Source organism: Siniperca chuatsi, linkage group LG13, assembly GCF_020085105.1.
Source record: "Siniperca chuatsi isolate FFG_IHB_CAS linkage group LG13, ASM2008510v1, whole genome shotgun sequence".
Classification (NCBI taxonomy): domain Eukaryota; kingdom Metazoa; phylum Chordata; class Actinopteri; order Centrarchiformes; family Sinipercidae; genus Siniperca; species Siniperca chuatsi.
In genome coordinates, this window is record NC_058054.1 from 22,090,427 (window position 1) to 22,110,208 (window position 19,782).

Here is a 19,782-nt window from a genome sequence, read left to right on the forward strand (position 1 = left end):
TAGGCTTTTAAATCAACTTTATTTATAGCACATAATTACAGTGACAAACTCAAAGCTGCCTAATTCGAGTAAGGTTTCCTGTCCAAAACAGAATCACACCTACTAAGAAAGGATGTTTTAAGTTTATACATAGGGTACATTTAACCATCAATTACTTACAGGAAGTAACAACAAAATAGATAGTGTTGAAAATAAAGACAAAAACAAAGCAAACAGGATGGAAATGTTGAAATAATAACATAAAATTAATATACAAGTAGAGAAGGTTGAGCCATTATGATGATAATTAATTAGAAATGAGGAATTGAGCAAGGGGCCAGAGTAAATTATATTCAGACATAAGTATACAGAGTTTCCTGGCATGGTCGCTTTTGACCATTTTTATACATTTGTTAAGTAGATCGTAGAAAAGGTTTCAGTCGTAGTCATCTGGACACTGTTTTCAGCATTCTCAATTGTGAAAAAATGGGACGGGAACTAGAAATTTAAGCTACTCTGTGTTACATAAGCCCTGCCCTCAGGAAGGAGTCTTCCTGAGTATCTGTTAATAGCTAGTTTCACCTGAAACTGACCTAATTGTTTCCAAGATGGCCCAGTAATCAGTAATCAGGCCTATTGTTTTCTGGCTGCAACTATCTCTACCTACTTCTAGTTCCCATCCCATTTTTTCACAATTGAGAATGACTTCCGGATGGGAGCCGAAACGTCTTGATTCTGAAAACGTCCAGATGACTACGACTGAAACCTTTTCTACGATAGAACACTCCTGGACGAATGAGGGACTACACCGTCTTTGTTAAGTAGAGAAAATTCATTTTTTAGTATTTTTTTTTCGCATTCCACAATGGGGATTTAGCGAAACAACATTTATGTATATAGTATTTTGTTATGATGATATTGTTACCTAGAAATTCATTATGCTTGTTTTTCAAGATTACTCCTAACTGGATCGATTTGAAAGAGAAGAGATCTATATTTATGATCTATATTTGGAGCTCAGCCAATCATGCAAGGATTTCCATAAGTTTTGGATCCTGTCACAAGCATAAAATAGGTGCTCTGTTGTTTCTACATTTATGTGAGTCTCCCGTGGAGAAACTACAATGGCGCATCACTTTAAATATTGCTGCCGCAAGGAATTGTGTGACAGCATTATTAGAAAGCTAGCATTGAAGCACCTTTCCTTAGCATTTAGAGAATTCAGTGGTCCTGTCTAGATGGTAACTCTGGATTTGTAGAAACCCTCACAAGGTTTAGGCAACAAAACTACTTGGTTAGGTTTAGGAACATGCACAATGAAGAAACAACACGTACAAATCTTATGAGAGTTTTGCAAATCCAGGGTTACCATCTAGACATGACCAAATTCGGACAAATCTTATCATGGCTGCCACTTAAATACTTCCAGGTCATTTCACTCAGTTAGGAACCTTCCTAAGCATAAAGACTATTCGACCACAGACCTCGTTCGAAAAAAGTAAAAACTAAAAAAAACTTTTTATACACACATTTTTCTCTCTCGTTCAGTTTGGCAGCAAGTAGTTCAGTCTACAATCGCACCCCTACCGCACTATTGTAGTATTATTTATATGCAAGCGACAACATCTGCACTTCTCTCTTTCAATTTTTTTTTTTATCAAAGTGCTCTGAGATTCATATTAGGAGAAGGCTTTAGAACTCATTACTGTGACTTGTACAAGAGTGTAGGTTGGCTCTCTATGTCCGTCAGAATGCAGGATCTCTGCAACAGGAACTGAAGTTGGATCACTTGATTTCTTTGGCAGATTTTAAAATGGAGTCCACTATTGACTCTTCCTTTATCTGCAATTGTTAGATCTGAGGGAAGTGTAGACCTTTAAAGAAACAGTTCAACATTTTAGGAAATATGTTTATTCCCTTTCTGGCAGAGTGTTACATGAGAAGCCTGATACCACTCTTGTCTGTCCGTTAAATATAGGGCCACAGCCTGCAGCGGGTTAGCTTAGCTTAGCATAAAGACAACTGAAAAATGGGGGAAACAGCTAGCTTGAATCTGTCCAAAGGTAACGAAATCCACCTACCAGCAACTCTAAATCTCACTACAGTAATTAAGACATCATATTTGTTTAATCAGTACAAGCAGTATAAAAGCGACAATTCACTTTTTTATGGATAATTTTATCCCAAAATATTTCTTGGCCACAACCACTAACTTAATGGAGTTTCTGCTCAGAGCCAAGAAATAGCCCGGGACATAACCCCCTGTAAAATGGAGAATGTCATCTTTATGCTTCAGTTTTTGTATAGATTTAACAAAAGTGTCAATTAATGTTTGAGCTTTAGAGGTGCTGGTGGGTGATTTTTGTTACGTTACTGACAGAGCCATGCTAGTTGTTTCCCCCTGCTTCCAGTCTTTATGCTAAGCTAACCAGCTGCTGGCTGTGAACTTCAATTTACTGTGCAGACATGAGAGTGGTATAGAGTGTCTCATCTAACTCTCAGCAAGAAAGTGATTCAGCGTATTTCTAAAATAATTGAAGTATTGCTGTCATATGCATGTTAAAAGGCAAAACAGGGTTCAGTGTTTTGCTGTCATACTGGTATACTTTTACATGTACTCAAATTTATTAAAGTGTCACAAAACTTAAGACATGAGCGACACAGAGCCGCAAATTCAATTTGAATGTGTCCTTCCCATATTGTTTTTAAAATGTCTTTCCCGGGTTTTGCTCTGTGTCCTCCACCTCTGTGATCTCCGCCTCAGGCTCAGCTGACAGGCCAGGATGGAAGAACTGGAAACACAACACACACACAAAAATACTTTGGCAACATTTGTACACAAGTGTTTGGGGTTGGGTGAGTGTTAAAGTGTGTGTGTGTGTGTGTGTATACAGTATGGGCATGTGTACTTACATTCAATGTGTCATTTTTTTCAAGGAAACATTTGTACTTTGGTGGGGGCCGTGGAATCGGAGGAAACAGAACCTTAGTCACCCTGAAACACACACACATACACCCCCACACAATGAGCCTCGAGCAGGAATCTCAATACACATTTTAAACTCATTCTGCTGCCATTTGCATTGGATAAAATCATTTTGATGTAAACTTCCAAGCAAAGACAAAAAGAGTGCATCCTTCCCTTTTCTTCTTTTGCATTTTCTTTAATTTTGTGTTTGCCCCAGTTTGGCTGTTTTAGAACTCACAGGGGGTCTGTTGGCACCTTAAGGAAGTTGAAGCCGGATGTTTTGCGGTGGCTATTCAGAAAAAAAAAGACACTACCACCAGCCAAACACTCCACTCGCTTCTCTTTTTTTGCACTCTTTGCTTTCTCACTTAACTTCCCTGCTTCTGCTGAAGTCACAGTCAAATTTTAAAAGAGGGGACAGAGTTTAGAGTCACGCAGCAGTCAACAGGTTAGTTCAGTTGGAGACAGAAACAGTACCTCTGATGGCGCACCATCAGCAGCACAGCCAGGAGGATCATGGGTATTCCAAGGGAAATCGAGATGATCACCAGAGTGTTGAGTTTGTAACCTGACTGTTCCACCACTACAAACAGACACACACATAAACATGCTGATCACTGTACTGAGGTTATTGCATTCATAAAATATAACATAGTGTACAACCCGATTCCAAAAAAGTTGGGACACTGTACAAATTGTGAATTAAAAAAGAATGCAATAATTTACAAATCTCATAAACCTATATTTTATTCACAATAGAATATAGAAAACATATCAAATGTTGAAAGTGAGACATTTTGAAACGTCATGCCAAATATTGGCTCATTTTGGATTTCATGAGAGCTACACATTCCCAAAAAGTTGGGACAGGTAGCAATAAGAGGCCGGAAAAGTTAAATGTACACATAAGGAACAGCTGGAGGACCAATTGGCAACATGATTGGGTAAAAAAAGAGCCTCTCAGAGTGGCAGTGTCTCTCAGAAGTCTAGATGGGCGGAGGATCACCAATTTCCCCAATGCTGCGGCGAAAAATAGTGGAGCAATATCAGAAAGGAGTTTCTCAGAGAAAAATTGCAAAGAGTTTGAAGTTATCATCATCTACAGTGCATAATATCATCCAAAGATTCAGAGGATCTGGAACAATCTCTGTGCGTAAGGGTCAAGGCCGGAAAACCATACTGGATGCCCGTGATCTCCGGGCACTGCATCACATACAGGAATGCTACTGTAATGGAAATCACAACATGGGCTCAGGAATACTTCCAGAAAACATTGTCGCTGAACACAATCCACCGTGCCATTCGCTGTTGCCGGCTAAAACTCTATAGGTCAAAAAAGAAGCCATATCTAAACATGATCCAGAAGCGCAGGTTTTCTCTGGGCCAAGGCTCATTTAAAATGGACTGTGGCAAAGTGGAAAACTGTTCTGTGGTCAGACGAATCAAAATTTGAAGTTCTTCTTGGAAAACTAGGACGACCATGTCATCCGGACTAAAGAGGACAAGGACAACCCAAGTTGTTATCAGCGCTCAGGTCAGAAGCCTGCATCTCTGATGGTATGGGGTTGCATGAGTGCGTGTGGCATGGGCAGCTTACACATCTGGAAAGGCACCATCAATGCTGAAAGGTATATCCAAGTTCTAGAACAACATATGCTCCCATCCAGACGTCGTCTCTTTCAGGGAAGACCTTGCATTTTCCAACATGACAATGCCAGGCCACATACTGCATCAATTACAACATCACGGCTGCGTAGAAGAAGGATCCGGACGTTTGCAGACTGTTATAAAAAGAAGAAGGGATGCCACACAGTGGTAAACATGGCCTTGTCCCAACTTTTTGGAGATGTGTTGATGCCATGAAATTTTAAATCAACTTATTTTTCCCTTAAAATGATACATTTTCTCAGTTTAAACATTTGATATGTCATCTATGTTGTATTCTGAATAAAATATTGAAATTTGAAACTTCCACATCATTGCATTCTGTTTTTATGCACAATTTGTACAGTGTCCCAACTTTTTTGGAATCGGGTTTGTATTCAGGCCGCCAGACATCAACCAATGGATGGAATGATAAAAGGTCACCAACTGTTTGGTTAAACCACTATTCGAGATGCCTTTAACAAACAGCACTCACTGACGGTGTGACTCCAGTCGCTCCATTGAGGAGATAATTGGCATTCGTATTTCCTTCTCGCCCTTATCCTCACTCTGTAGGTGCGGGAGGGATCTGCATTTGGCTCTTTATAAGACTGGCCGGTCAAGTTCTTGGGTCTTTCCTGTTTATAAAAGATAAAGATTCACCAGTAAACACTCAATAGGTTTACCTCATTTAGATTGTTGTTAGCTGATCAGGTCTGACTTTGCAGACTTATGGTTCCTTGAAAATATCATAATTCTTTTGTAAAAATTATGTAAAAGGTTTGTCTTGTTTATGTGCACCAGAAAATAATGCACTAAATGGTATACCTGGAACAATCAAAATACAAACAGACACACTGTACCTGGTCACCTATGTCCAGCTGGTATTCAAAACATGAGGGGTTGGAGTATTCTCGACTGTGGGGCAGACCCCAGGTCACCAACAGGCTTCCATCTTTGACTGATGCAGAGATTTTTTCGGGTGGAGCCAGGACCTCTGTGGCAAACACAACCAAAACATTTGTCAAATAATTGCTAATAATTCATTGGCGAAGGTCTGCTACGGGCTCTCTACAACCTACAATCTAAAACTAACCTGAACTTTCAGCTTACCAAATTATTTTATGTACCTAACTCTTGATTGCATGTGCCTAAACCTAACCCTAGCTAACCAACAAAGTGCCAGTTAGCCTATGATGAAAGTCATAATATTATGAGAATAATTTATGAGCCCAACAGTGACATTTGTAAAGTCAAGATTTGTTCCTCAAAAAAGCAAAAAAAAAGACTTTGGTTATGAGCCTCTGGCCTTTACAATACAATAGTTTAGTGTCTTACAAAACACACTAAACTAAATACACAGATAATATACATACTTTTTTAGCCATGGTAGCAGCAGCTGGACTTTGGTCCAGACTGAAATATCTCAACCACTGTTGGATTGCCGTGAAATTTTCATCTTATGCAACTTCATACTTCTACTTCCCTACATCTCAGAGGCAAATATTGTACTTTTTACTGCACTGACAGCTTTAGTTACTAGTTAGGCAACTTTTCAGATTCCAATTTTTCATACCCTTCCTATCCAGTGAAAACCATGTATCTCCAAATTTGGTGATTTTTAATTAGAATGTTTCTGATAACCTGAAACTTTATGGGTTATCTCTTACTTCTTCAGCTAAATACATTTTTTTATAGCTTTTATTAGCTGGAAAATGCATCGTCACTGTTTTTCCTGAGCTCATGAAAGGGCAACTTTTTAGAGATACGTGGAACAGCGACGCTACAAACATATGATGATCTCATAGAATATGATGCACTGCTGTAGATTAAACAACCCAACAGTATGTAAAGTAGTTAAAATTAGCCCAAACTTAAACAGCTACTACAGCAGTAAAATGCAACATACACATTAATGCAGCAGTAACATTAATCCTAAAACATCATATATAATAGTAAAACACTGACAGGGAGCATTTTTCTGCAGAATGAGTACTTTTTCTTTTGATACTTTAGGTGAATTTTGCTCATAATACTTACATACTTTTACTTCAGTAAGGTTTTGAACGCAAGACTTTTACTTGTAGTGGAGTATTTTTACAGTGTGCTATTAGTACTTTGACTGATTGCTGATAACCAATTTCCAAACTACCATACCCACACAATTTTGTCTACCATGTGATCTCCAACGGGGCTCAGAAACATATAGCTGACTGCAGACAAACTGATATTAAATATCTATTGATCCACTGTTAAGAGTCAAGTGGATAGAATCAAAATAAAGTGCATTATTTAAACAGTGGATGCCACTGCAGACCAGCTGTGGTATTATCATTCTCAAATACTCATCAACAACTCAATGACAGTGTTTGTCTTGGATTATTACCTAGCATGTGCTCGTCGTATCTGAAGGTGTAGTCTGTCCACTTGTCGTGTAGGGTTATGTGAAAGTTGATGTTTACATGAAACGACTGATAGTCGCTTAGAGTCAAAGACCTTGATCCGACTCTTTCCTCAGACGAATTGTGAGAGGGGGGGGGAACTGTCCTTTCACCGTCACAAACACTGGATGAATAGACAAAGAAAGAGACACACAGTCAAAACCATTTTTACATTTTAACATACCTGTATTGTAAATATGTTCATTTTTGATTGCTTAAAGGTGAACACTACTTAGTGTCTACTTAGAAAATGTTTACTTTTACACAGTTTGGTATTGATCAGTGAATTATAATTGTTGAAAGTTATAAAGTCTTTATTGGGCTATACAGTGGTACAGATTAGGGTATTGTATCTGATTCTTTGAGAGGCATTCATATTCATAAATACTCAAAGCTATGCTATATGGGTAAAGTCTCATTTAAAAAAAATACCTGATATAGACAAAGAGCTGAGCATTCTTCTGTAAAGTGTGGAATGACCAGGAGCAGTTGAGTGTATTTGTTGGGTAAAGGGCGCAGAGGAAGTTACCTTCCACCGCAGTCTTCATTATATAATTCCCCTCCACTGAACTCTGTGCATTGAGCTGAAAGAGTTTCACAGATATATAGAACAGAATATAGAAATCGAAAAAATATGTATCTGTATTTAAGCAGCAAGCGTTTATTGTGCCTGTGTGGCCTCTGGAAGTTAACAGAACATTTTGATTCTCACTTCATCAATTTCCATGTTCTCCTGACAGATATCTGGATTGCTGGCGTGCGTCCCTGTCAAAATAAGAACATATATCTGGATTTGTAGCACGAGGGAAAACACAAATAAAACTGATGTTGAGCATCAATGCAAGTCCGGCCAAATTTAAACACTTCGGGCGGGGGTCCTTGAATACAAGGAAAAAGGAAACAAACAGCGACACCACCCTGATGAAAGCCACAGCCAAAAAATGTTGATGAATTAAGCATGGTGTTAAAGAGAAGAGTTATGGGTCATGTTTTAATTTTGATAGCCATGGTTCATCATCCATAAAGTTATAGGGAATGAGTGAGTGTCTCTGAATAGGCCTAGTGTGTAATGTCAAAAGTTACCCACCACTTTGTGAGGCCCACAAAACCAGCAAACTGGACCAAAATATTGGAGGGACAGGAAACAGCTTCATAGCCGACCTAGGGGTTTTAGACACACACACACACACGCACGCACACACGTCTCATAATCCCACAGTCATTGACATATTGCTTTCCCTAGCCCCTTACCCTAAACTTAACCTAACTGTAACCTGTACCCTAAAACCAAGTCTTAACCCTCAAAAGCAGTCTCTACCTGCGGGGAGAAAGAACACGAAACACACACACACACACACACACACACACACAAACACACACACACAAAGACAGATGTATATAAATATACACTACTGAGCATACAGTGTCTTGTCACATACAGTAGGCTTAGATAAGGTCTTGTATCAGTGCACACTAAGTAATTTCCTGGCTGTTCATACTTCCCCTTTTTAAAAGCCTACAATTTGAGACTGACTGATAGCAAGACATCTCACTGGGCATATAATCAAATACAAACAAACCGCTTTCCTCATATGAGTGTTGATTCTCCTCACAGTTACATTTTCTTGTGAGTTTTAACAACATATCGATTTTCACTGCCTACAAAAGCTTTTACATTTTCCACAAAGAAAGAAAGAAGAATTATTAATTGATTGATTTTTATCAGTGCTTTGTTTTGTTTACACACTCAGCTATACAACTCTCTCTCAAAAATAATAAATACCCATGATTAGCTATTCTAGGTGTAAGCTTTCTTATGAATACAATCTAACACAAAATCCACCTACAAGGTATATCATAATAAACTTATTGTAAAAAGCATAACCAAGAAGCCGTTACCTCCAGCTGCTCTTCCACTCTATAGCTGACTGTGGTTCTCTGCCCTCACTGACTGAAGACAGTGACACATTTCTGGGGAAAGAAGAAGTATGACGTCACATACTGTACTGAGCTTCAGGAAACCATGGGGTTCTTTCTGTTTCTTTATTCGTACTCTCACATACACACACAGCAACATCAAAAGATTTTAAACCCCCCTGTACATAGCTTTTCTGGTTACATCTAAAGCATGTGTCGGTGTGTTGATGGTAAATACACTAAAAACTAGGTACAAGTAAAAGGCTGGATCAATAGCTTTTTAAAATAAAATAGGTAACTTTTTTTAAAGTAACTGAATCAATACGTTTTTAAATAAAACTGGTAACTTTTTTAAATAGTTAACAAATTAGTTATTTTTTATGAAATTGGCAACTTGTAAATGAAATTGGTAACTTTTTTTTTATATAAAATCTGTAACTTAAAATATATATATCTGTTTAACTGGACACTGAATCAGATCATAATGGGGCTCCTGTTAATTAGTGCTTTATCAAAGTCAACCAGTTATATATAAAACATGTAGCCAGTACTAGCATCAGTTATAAGACCAGCACTAAATTGATTAATCAAGATCCAGCTATATCCATTTACAACAGTTGTGGGTCAAACCCAGTAAAGGTTGATAATATTTGGCTGAGCTCATTCTGTGTTCTTTGTGCACCCTTGTTCTGTTAGGTGTTTGGTGTTTAGTGGTTTAATAGTGTGGGAAGTGAGGTATGGGCTGGCTTACCATAGACCCAAGACAGGGACACTCAAATGGTTTTTACTTCAGCTAAGTGGTTGACAAATTGACAGATTGCACTAATGGGATGTAACTAGTTCAGAGCTACTGAAAGAGTCTGCAGTGACATGATGACAGCATTTAGATGGTGTCCCTTACCAAAACAGTTTATGCGCAGAGACTCAAAGGGACTCAGCTCATCCAGTTGAGAAAATCTGTCAATGAGTACTTTGTTATCATGTATGATGGCTTCAGGATTATTAAAGGTATGAATGGACATTATTCTTTGACAGGGTGGCTTCAAGTCCCTCTGACAACACATGCTCCTCAAGTGTGCTTGAGCAAGACAGTGGATCACTACCAGCTCTAGATTGCTGCTCTGTAGCACAGCATGACCTTTGGCCTCTCTGCAAAGTAGGATAAGTAAAACAAATCACTCCTGTTGGGACTGACAGATAACACACGTATTGAATTCAGTCATTTATTACAGTAAGTACACCTTGCGAAAACTAATGTAGTAACAGTCCTGCAATAAATCATATAACTCACCATTTATATCAACGAGGGCAGGCTAAAAAACAGAAACACCTCTGTGTATATTGCAATGCAATTCAACAGCAACACAAACTACATCCTCCAAAAGATCATAAAGTTGAATAAACTGGCAACTGAGTGTATATACTGTATATACTTTACTCTATAATAAATTCAGTTAATCATATCTTCAAGTGAGACCAGATTTTATTATGTTATTCTACATTGCATTATTTTCTCTTTACCTTGGAAACAGGTAGATAACTATTAACCCTCTACTGCACACATTATGGTTTTCTATAAAAAAAGATTGAGGCTCTCTGATAATGTATCAATGATCAAAATTTTCATTTGTTGTTATATAGTTATAATATAAGCACAGTTTTAGTCATTGCGTTGTAACAGATTGTGCAGAAAGTACATTTTTAGCCCATAGAATGTCCTTGTGTTCATTGCCTGTGAATTTCAGTGGATATGTTCATAAAAAAACATTGACCAGGACCTTCATTTTACATCACATACAAGTCCTTCATTGAGCACAATACTACTTGGAAAAGTAGCCTAACTGCACAACGTTGCCCTGAGGCAACGAAGAGAAAACCACTTTATTATATATACTGTATATACAGTATACATTTTTTTAAATCTCAAAAATCTATCAAATATTTCTTCTATTTTGCTTCTTTAGATGTTCATATACATGTACATATGTTTCTTGTCAATACATCTCTATTTAAACATGCAAAAGAGTGAAATTCTTTCTGTTGCCTTAGGGCAGCGATATGCAGTACAGGGTTAACTAAACTAACCAATAACAGAAAATAAAAAAAATGACAATTCTACTAATAACTTATTATTTCTAAAGGTGACCATTTAGATAAATATGGTGATATTTCGTGATGTTATAGTCGGTGTGGCTGCTAGACTATATGTCATTGCGCCGGGTAAATGCGCTGAATCGCTAATTGACGTCTGTGCCTGGATATAGAAGGCAAAAGTAGTTCCCTGACCGGGAATCGAACCCGGGCCGCGGCGGTGAGAGCGCCGAATCCTAACCACTAGACCACCAGGGAAAGTTAAGGCGTGCATAAGTTGAATTGATTTTATAGCTGTGTCTCATTATAACTCTATAACTCATTTGAAGGCCGAATGCATCACGGCGGGCGCGACTGGCTGTCGCATTTCAATACTGCTTCAAATGCGGATTTATTTTCTTGAATTTGGAGGATGCAACGGTGGATCCTTAGTGGCCCAACCTATCCCAAGATGCATTTGGCGTCGGTGATGAATATGGCGTCCTCAAACGTAATGTTGACAGATTCCTTGGCCGCTTTACACACTTTACACTTTTAAAATGTAAGTATTGGGTTTCAACTCACTCGAATACCTCACAATACAAATGTTAAAGAAAACAAAGGGACCTTAATACCTCAAATGTTCGTTAAATTAATAGACGTGTTACGTGACGTTAGTATTGCTAACTGACGTTGCTAGCTAATCCGCCGCATTTACTGCAGCTCGGTTGCCCTCATCCGACCAAATTACAGCCTCCGAAGCCTTTACTATCAAATTTAAGAGGTTCAGAGGTTGATTTATATCTTACAGAGTTTGTGGCGATTTCATATATAATTTAAAATTCGTATTACGTACATAAATGGACCATGGTGAACAAATTTAGTCAGGTTGTGAACCCTGCTTGGTTTTCAGACAGTTGAGTAATTGTTATAACGTTAACTTTCAAAGTACAGTACAACCGTTTTTGGGATTGATTGCACGGCTAACCTGAACTTGGTTATTTTTCTGCTTAAGCTGCTTTTGTTTGGTGGTGTGAAGCAAAACTTACTCTACCTTTTTTCTTTTTAACACAAAATAGGGCATCCAAGTAAATGATTTCTGGGGGGGTTGTGTCTGTCCTGCTGTGTCACCTATTCCAGTCTTCCCAAGTTTGCATCCTTGTGTTAACATGATTGATAAGTGTTCCCCTTTTCTCTTGTTTTCTGTCTGATTAGGACGATTCTGGAGAAAATGGGCCTGCTGGGGAAAGTGACTCCTTTGCAAGCCAGAAAAAAGGGACAATAAAAACATGCAAAGTATGTCCATGAGATTTTGAAATTATATTTGTTTTAATCATGCAAGTTAATAAACACACTTACACTGCTGAAATGTGTTAGCTGCCATGATTGATTTCCTCTACGGCATGCAAGCATCCAGGGAGAGGGCATGAGTACTTGGCCTTGGTGTGTCCTCAGGGATGGAGGCAATTAGGACAGAGGGGTGGTGGAATGCCTCTGTCCCAACACCTCATCCATGAGGACAAACCACGGCCAAGAAGAGGAGAAGGAAAGCCAGAGCTAGTTAAGAGAAAGAGAGAGAGGATGAGCTTCTTCAGTATTTAAAGGAAGACATGAGACAGAGGAGAGGAGAGCAGAGAGAGAATGGAGAAGCTCTTCTCTCTACTTGAGTGATTGAATAAAAATAAAAAAAATATTGAAGGAATGAATAAATAAAGTAATTGTTAAATACGTGTTTATTTCATTTACAGCTGTCAACTATTTACAACAAAGTACATACATAAGTGGAATATACAGGGTGTCTGCAGTTCCTTAAAAAGTCTTAAATGCAATTTCATAAATATTAGGCCTTAGAAAATGTGTTTATGTATATTTTTGTTCAGTTGAGCAGGAGTCTCTCGTGGTGCTGCTGGACCTGGATGGGCTCCCACAATTAAGACTCTGGTGTTTTCTGTCAGTGGGACATCATCTGGGGTGGTCTCCAGAGTGTGCTTAGGGTGTCTTGTGGCAAATGGCCACCACCTCATCAGTGATTCTGTGGACGATGCCGTGGACAGTGGAGCGAGGCATTGCAAACGCACTGGAGACCACCCTGTATGATGCCCTACTTGCCAGCCAGAAGAGAAACACCAGAATCTCAGTTGTGGCACCCCATTCGTGTCTCCGTTCCTGGTTGAGAAGGTCCAGCAGCACTGCCAGGGCCTCCTGTGCGTCTTGCTGGTTAAAAAAACCTGTCCAGTACATGAACACTCAGGTTTATCCTGCAGTACAGGGTCTGGGCTGGTTTAGGTAAGAAGAAAAAGAAAAACTGTTAATATATATAATAATACAAATATTTAATATTAAAGTAAGGTTAGGGTTATTTGTAAATATGATATGCTAATGTTAACGACTGAATTGTGGAGGATCTAACAATGTGTAATGTTAGCATGTCCATCTTGACAAAAGTTTAAACATTTATATTTGTATGCGCGATTGAACGAGCTCAGGTGGGCGGTCCGGTGGGCTTTAAGAGGTTTTATACATCCAAAAAAAAAAATGTGTAGCCACACACGACCAGTAAAATGACTATTTAATTGGGACTCAGCTTTTAATTGAAGTTGTACGGTACTAACAAGAGTTAGCATTAGCTAGCGTAGCCATTCAAACTGCGGCTGCTATTCCCTTGACAGACGTCGCCTTGGGATTTTCTTTTGGGGCTTCAGTAAATTAGCCTAACCACTTCTCTGGTATCGGGTGGTTGAAAACTTCAAAAAACTTCAATTAGCTGTGTCCGTATTTCATAATATGTCATAAGAACTTTGCTGGATCCATGCCTCTATACTATCATTATATATCATATACACTTTGCCAGACGGTCTTTCTAGTCTCGTTGCCTGTGCCTGTGCCCGTTAGTAGGAACACCACAATGGGCAGTAATGAGTCTCTGGAGGACTTACTACTTTCTACTATAACTACTACTCAACAGCCAGCAGTTAGATACTGCTACTCTTCCACTAGGTGGTGGGCACGCATCACACTCAGACACTTCTATTGTCTGTCCCTACAGTCCTACTGTATCCTATTTACTCAATGAATTGCCTGCACATGGGAAGATCAAATCTGAGCATATAAATGCGCAGTTGAATAGACTGTAGCTAGAGTCGCTAGCTTGGCTTAAGTTTGGACCAAACAAAGGCGTTTCTGACTTCCGAATTTGGAAACGAAAGCAGCCTGCCACACTTGTTGCGTTCAGAGGTACAGTATCACTCCCTCCGGGAAATAAACGACGCCATGGTTCTGGATACTGATGGATTTATTGCCTTTCTCATTCTTTTCTCCGCTATCACGTTCACCGTCAATGAAATCCACCGTCAAACTACAGTATGACAATGTAGAACATAAACACATTCACATATATTGCAAAAAACTCAAATACACTCGGGAAACACAAACATACTTTACATACCTCGCTGGCTGCATATAACCAAGAGGGAATGAGTTCTTGAAATACCCCGATCAAAATACAAAAATGAAAAACATCTTTTCTTCTTTGCAACTTCTTTAGAACTTTAAATTCACATGCAGAGATATTAACTTCTTACCAAAAGTCCGTTTTCTTTTTCTTTTTCTTTTTCGTTTTCTTTTTCTTTTTCTTCTTTTTCTTCTTCTTCTTCTTCTTCTTCTTTCTTCTTCTTCTGTTGTGTTTTATGGCGGTTGGCGTCCCTAATTGCGCATTACCAAAAGTCCGTTTTTTCCTGTTGCATCTTTCAAAAATGTCCGTGTGTAACGCATATGTACTTTAGTTCCTACTTAACATAAGCACTCAATATGCATGAATTAATTTAAACAAACATAACAAAAACATGTTAAAACGACAGAAATAATATGTATGGAAATTATAGAACATATTAATTGAAAGAAATATGTACGGCAGTTATATACAGTCTCCCTAAAGTACAATCTGGAGGGAAAACTTCCTGACAGTAAGTTACCAAAGAGTTATCTAATCACCACTGTATTGTTGAAGCTATGATAGTTTACAAGTACAGTAGTTAACTTACGGTACTTTGCATGCAGTTGTCGTAGAAAAGGGTTTAAGTTAGCTCGGTTACATTCTGACTGTGTAACGCCAGTCTGTAGGACCGGATGTACAATATAGAAAATGACACAAGTTAGCTTGAGTCCCAACTAGCTAGTTAACTACATTTTAAAAAGCCATGTTGGCTCATTTTGAAGACTAACCCACAGAACGCTCGCTGCTGTGCCTTGTTTGGCGTCTGAAATCAGTTGCTTTAATCTCACACATGAGTGAAGTACAAAATGATTAATTATACTGTACTATGTGCCAGAAAATGGCTCTTGAGTGGTAAAGCAATGCTACTACAGTAGGCTATGTTACAAAAAGCTTTCACAGTTTGACCCTACAAACTGTCAGCGCGTTCGTTTATTTGCAAAAGAAAAGTCTGGAGAGAAGCTATTCCTTAATTTGGCATTTATTAAAGAATTGGAGGATCAAAAGCATCTTGTACAAGGATCTTTTCTATTCAGAAAACCACAGTCAGCAAGCTGTTAATCTGTAGCCATCATCCTAAAAAAGAATGCTATTCTTAACATTACACAGAGTTTTAAATGAAAATGTACAACTATCTGATAGGTTTCTACAGAGGTGGGGAGGAGCTGTGGTTTAGACTTAGCTCTCCCTTCGGTGGTGCACAGGCTGGTCCCAGCCTCTAGGCACACGATTCCACCCTTCGCGTGGAGACAGCACCCTAGTGGAGGAATCCTACACTTCCTCTGTTTGTAAGTTGCTAAAGTCTCTGCTTCGTTCCCCAAAACTGATACTTTTCCTCTCATGGTCATTACAATACATACTGTCCTCAGTACATGATGTTCTTTCTGATATCCCTGTTTCTTTGTATAAATGTAAGCCTGTTTGCAACAGCTAATCAACATTTCCCTACAGTCAGCAGTCTGCAGGACAACACTTTAAATTGTTAAACCTCATGCCCTGTGTGTGTGTGTGTATATGTGTAAAAAAGTTTCAACATGGTATTAATATAATAGGCAATCAACCTTCATTAAAATTTTTAATTCTCACAAAACCAAAACCCCAGTATTGACTGGTGTACTTTACTTTGAGCAAGTTTGTCCAGTTCTTGTTTTCTTCTAATCGTCTTCTTTCTGTTTCTGTTTCTCTCGGTCAGATTCATCATGTCAGCCAAAGACACGGTGATATGTAATAAAATAGCCATTCAGACGACTTTGTGTGCAGACCGCAGGTCTATCCTTAACAAAGTTCATGAGAAGAACCTGATAACTCAACGTGAGTACAACAACCTTAAAAACATCAACAAAGAAGATGAAGAGGGGCACGTCATTGAGCTTGTGGATAAGATCATCAATAAGGGAGAGGACACCTGCCAAGCCTTCCTGGACCTCCTGCAAACTGATGAGAACATTAAATTGACTTACCCAGAGCTGAAGAACCTACAGTTGAACAACAGCTGCTTTTTACCTAACCCTGTCCAAGCTTGTTCAAGTGACACCAGTGGTACGTTAACATATATGACCTTGGTATAGGAACGACTGTGTCTAGTATTCCTCATATGTCAGCTAATTGTGTGTGTGTCACACGAAGTTGCCTTCTTATGGCTTCATCAAAAAATTGTCCGAGAGTGTTACGTTAGGAGGTGTAATTCTGTTTCACTCTGATTTCCTCAGATGTTCTGTCACGAGAGAGCAAGAGGCGAAAGGAGGTGAGTTTTTTTTTAGGTTTTTTTTTTTACCTAATTTTGAAATAGCTTTTGAAACGCTTGAGTCAGTGTTTTTGGTTAGGCTTTGTTAAAGAGACACAAGAAGCTGTAACACTTTTTTTTCCCTCACAGATAATTACAAGACATATTTTAACCTCAAAGCCTGCAGACACATGCTTATTAGCCTGTATTAACATATAGAATATTAGCTTTGTGATATTGTAATACCTCATAAACTAGTACAGAAAAGTACATTACTGTTTTCAGAATCAAGACGTTTCGGCTCCCATCCGGAAGTCATTCTCAATTGTGACTTCCGGATGGGAGCCGAAACGTCTTGATTCTGAAAACAGTGTCCAGATGACTACGACTGAAACCTTTTCTACAATAATTAGCAAGGCATTTTCTTTTCTACACAATTATACCTAAATAATGTCCAAAAACTGCAACCATTTATTGACATGGCCTAGGAAAGTTATTCCACACTTTTGACTAAATAAGAAACCACATCATAACTAATTATTATGATCTGTGCATTTTGCACAGGTTGAGAATTTATTGGTGGTAATTGAGCATCAGCATTGCGCATCAAGAGATGGCTGCAAAACAGCATCAACTTTAACAGCTTGATATCTTGTATGCAAAGTTTTTCCTTGTGTCCTTAGCGAGCTTTGGCTGTGGTATGAGAGAGCAAGAAAGAGAAAAAGCTTTAAAGTTCATGTTATTTCTGTGCTTGTCTTTAGTTGTTTTTCATGTGTGTGTGCATGGCGTACTGTTCGGCCATCGGTGAAACACCCCTGCATCCACGACGAGTGCACGCATTTATGACTTTAATGCTCTGTAAATCATTTAAAATAACTGTTAACATGACTTGATAAATGAATTTTTGAGCAGTTTATGTTCTCTGATCAGGCACTTGGCCAGCAGAGTGCAGGTGGGATCACCAGTCACCATGAGGCTTCTGCAGCTGCCATCACAGCTAGAAAAAGGTAACCATTCCCACACACATAAAAACAGTTTCCCTAATGAAACAGATTCAGTTATGTTGTTTGTATGTGTGTGTGCATGTTAGGTTTAGAGAAGAAGATACCCCTGGTTTGGGAAGAAGACATGCAGATGCAATCCAAGCTCTTGGACAGAAAGGTGACCAATAATGTTCTCATATGATAAAGACACTGGCTTAATATTTGAGTCATTTCTTCAGACTGACTTTACCTAGAATGGATACTACTGTTTCCTCCCATACATCTCATTTTATGCTATAAATGAGTGAGTATGAATGTGTGTTTATGTCTCATTGGGGCAGGAGGAGCTGAAGGCGGATCATGCCTCGTACCTGAGACATTATCCAGAGGTCCGTGCCCTCATATCTGACTTCTTGCAGTTCTTGCTGCTGAGGAAACCAGATGATGTCTTCCAGTTTGCCAGAGAGTACTTCCTCCCTTTTGCCTCCCACCGTCCTCCAGAACCTATCCCAAGATGCATTTGGCGTCGGTGATGAATATGGCGTCCTCAAACGTAATGTTGACAGATTCCTTGGCCGCTTTACACACTTTACACTTTTAAAATGTAAGTATTGGGTTTCAACTCACTCGAATACCTCACAATACAAATGTTAAAGAAAACAAAGGGACCTTAATACCTCAAATGTTCGTTAAATTAATAGACGTGTTACGTGACGTTAGTATTGCTAACTGACGTTGCTAGCTAATCCGCCGCATTTACTGCAGCTCGGTTGCCCTCATCCGACCAAATTACAGCCTCCGAAGCCTTTACTATCAAATTTAAGAGGTTCAGAGGTTGATTTATATCTTACAGAGTTTGTGGCGATTTCATATATAATTTAAAATTCGTATTACGTACATAAATGGACCATGGTGAACAAATTTAGTCAGGTTGTGAACCCTGCTTGGTTTTCAGACAGTTGAGTAATTGTTATAACGTTAACTTTCAAAGTACAGTACAACCGTTTTTGGGATTGATTGCACGGCTAACCTGAACTTGGTTATTTTTCTGCTTAAGCTGCTTTTGTTTGGTGGTGTGAAGCAAAACTTACTCTACCTTTTTTCTTTTTAACACAAAATAGGGCATCCAAGTAAATGATTTCTGGGGGGGTTGTGTCTGTCCTGCTGTGTCACCTATTCCAGTCTTCCCAAGTTTGCATCCTTGTGTTAACATGATTGATAAGTGTTCCCCTTTTCTCTTGTTTTCTGTCTGATTAGGACGATTCTGGAGAAAATGGGCCTGCTGGGGAAAGTGACTCCTTTGCAAGCCAGAAAAAAGGGACAATAAAAACATGCAAAGTATGTCCATGAGATTTTGAAATTATATTTGTTTTAATCATGCAAGTTAATAAACACACTTACACTGCTGAAATGTGTTTTGCTGCTGTTGTTGTTAGCTACCATGATTGATTTCCTCTCACGGCATGCAAGCATCCAGGAGAGGGCATGAGTACTTTGGCCTTGGTGTGTCCTCAGGGATGGAGGCAATTAGGACAGAGGGGTGGTGGAATGCCTCTGTCCCAACACCTCATCCATGAGGACAAACCACAGCCAAGAAGAGGAGAAGGAAAGCCAGAGCTAGTTAAGAGAAAGAGAGAGAGGATGAGCTTCTTCAGTATTTAAAGGAAGACATGAGACAGAGGAGAGCAGAGAGAGAATGGAGAAGCTCTTCTCTCTACTTGAGTGATTGAATAAAAATAAAAAAAATATTGAAGGAATGAATAAATAAAGTAATTGTTAAATACGTGTTTATTTCATTTACAGCTGTCAACTATTTACAACAAAGTACATACATAAGTGGAATATACAGGGTGTCTGCAGTTCCTTAAAAAGTCTTAAATGCAATTTCATAAATATTAGGCCTTAGAAAATGTGTTTATGTATATTTTTGTTCAGTTGAGCAGGGAGTCTCTCGTGGTGCTGCTGGACCTGGATGGGCTCCCACAATTAAGACTCTGGTGTTTTCTGTCAGTGGGACATCATCTGGGGTGGTCTCCAGAGTGTGCTTAGGGTGTCTTGTGGCAAAT

At 38.9% G+C, this 19,782-nt stretch overlaps 2 protein-coding genes, 1 long non-coding RNA gene and 1 other non-coding gene across 11 annotated transcripts in view; 2 read left to right on the forward strand and 2 right to left on the reverse strand.

Annotated features, from left to right (window-relative positions):
- Positions 1–19,782, reverse strand: part of LOC122886616 (granulocyte-macrophage colony-stimulating factor receptor subunit alpha-like) — a 21,445-nt gene continuing 1,663 nt past the window's right edge. The window contains exons 1-12 of one of the 8 annotated variants that reach the window (XM_044219021.1): positions 14,601–14,630; positions 12,379–12,576; positions 8,932–9,003; positions 8,120–8,350; positions 7,745–7,797; positions 7,465–7,616; positions 6,978–7,156; positions 5,455–5,588; positions 5,088–5,229; positions 3,425–3,530; positions 2,893–2,974; positions 1–2,771 (exon numbers count right to left, since the gene is read on the reverse strand). In XM_044219021.1, the coding sequence (XP_044074956.1) occupies positions 2,685–2,771; positions 2,893–2,974; positions 3,425–3,530; positions 5,088–5,229; positions 5,455–5,588; positions 6,978–7,156; positions 7,465–7,616; positions 7,745–7,797; positions 8,120–8,186 (1,002 nt within the window). In that variant the 5' untranslated portion in view covers positions 8,187–8,350; positions 8,932–9,003; positions 12,379–12,576; positions 14,601–14,630 and the 3' untranslated portion in view covers positions 1–2,684. The other 7 variants (XM_044219022.1, XM_044219019.1, XM_044219025.1 and 4 more) reach the window with 7 other exon arrangements.
- LOC122886626 lies at positions 10,106–12,388 on the forward strand. The gene is made up of 2 exons (XR_006380396.1): positions 10,106–11,581; positions 12,235–12,388. It is a non-coding gene; the product is annotated as an uncharacterized LOC122886626 (long non-coding RNA).
- On the reverse strand, positions 11,227–11,298 carry trnae-cuc. The gene has a single exon. It is a non-coding gene; the product is annotated as a tRNA-Glu (tRNA).
- Positions 18,330–19,782, forward strand: part of LOC122886613 (caspase-8-like) — an 11,363-nt gene continuing 9,910 nt past the window's right edge. The window contains exon 1 of the mRNA XM_044219015.1: positions 18,330–18,542. The gene's annotated coding sequence lies outside the window, so the exon portion shown is untranslated. The remainder of the gene's footprint in view (positions 18,543–19,782) is intronic.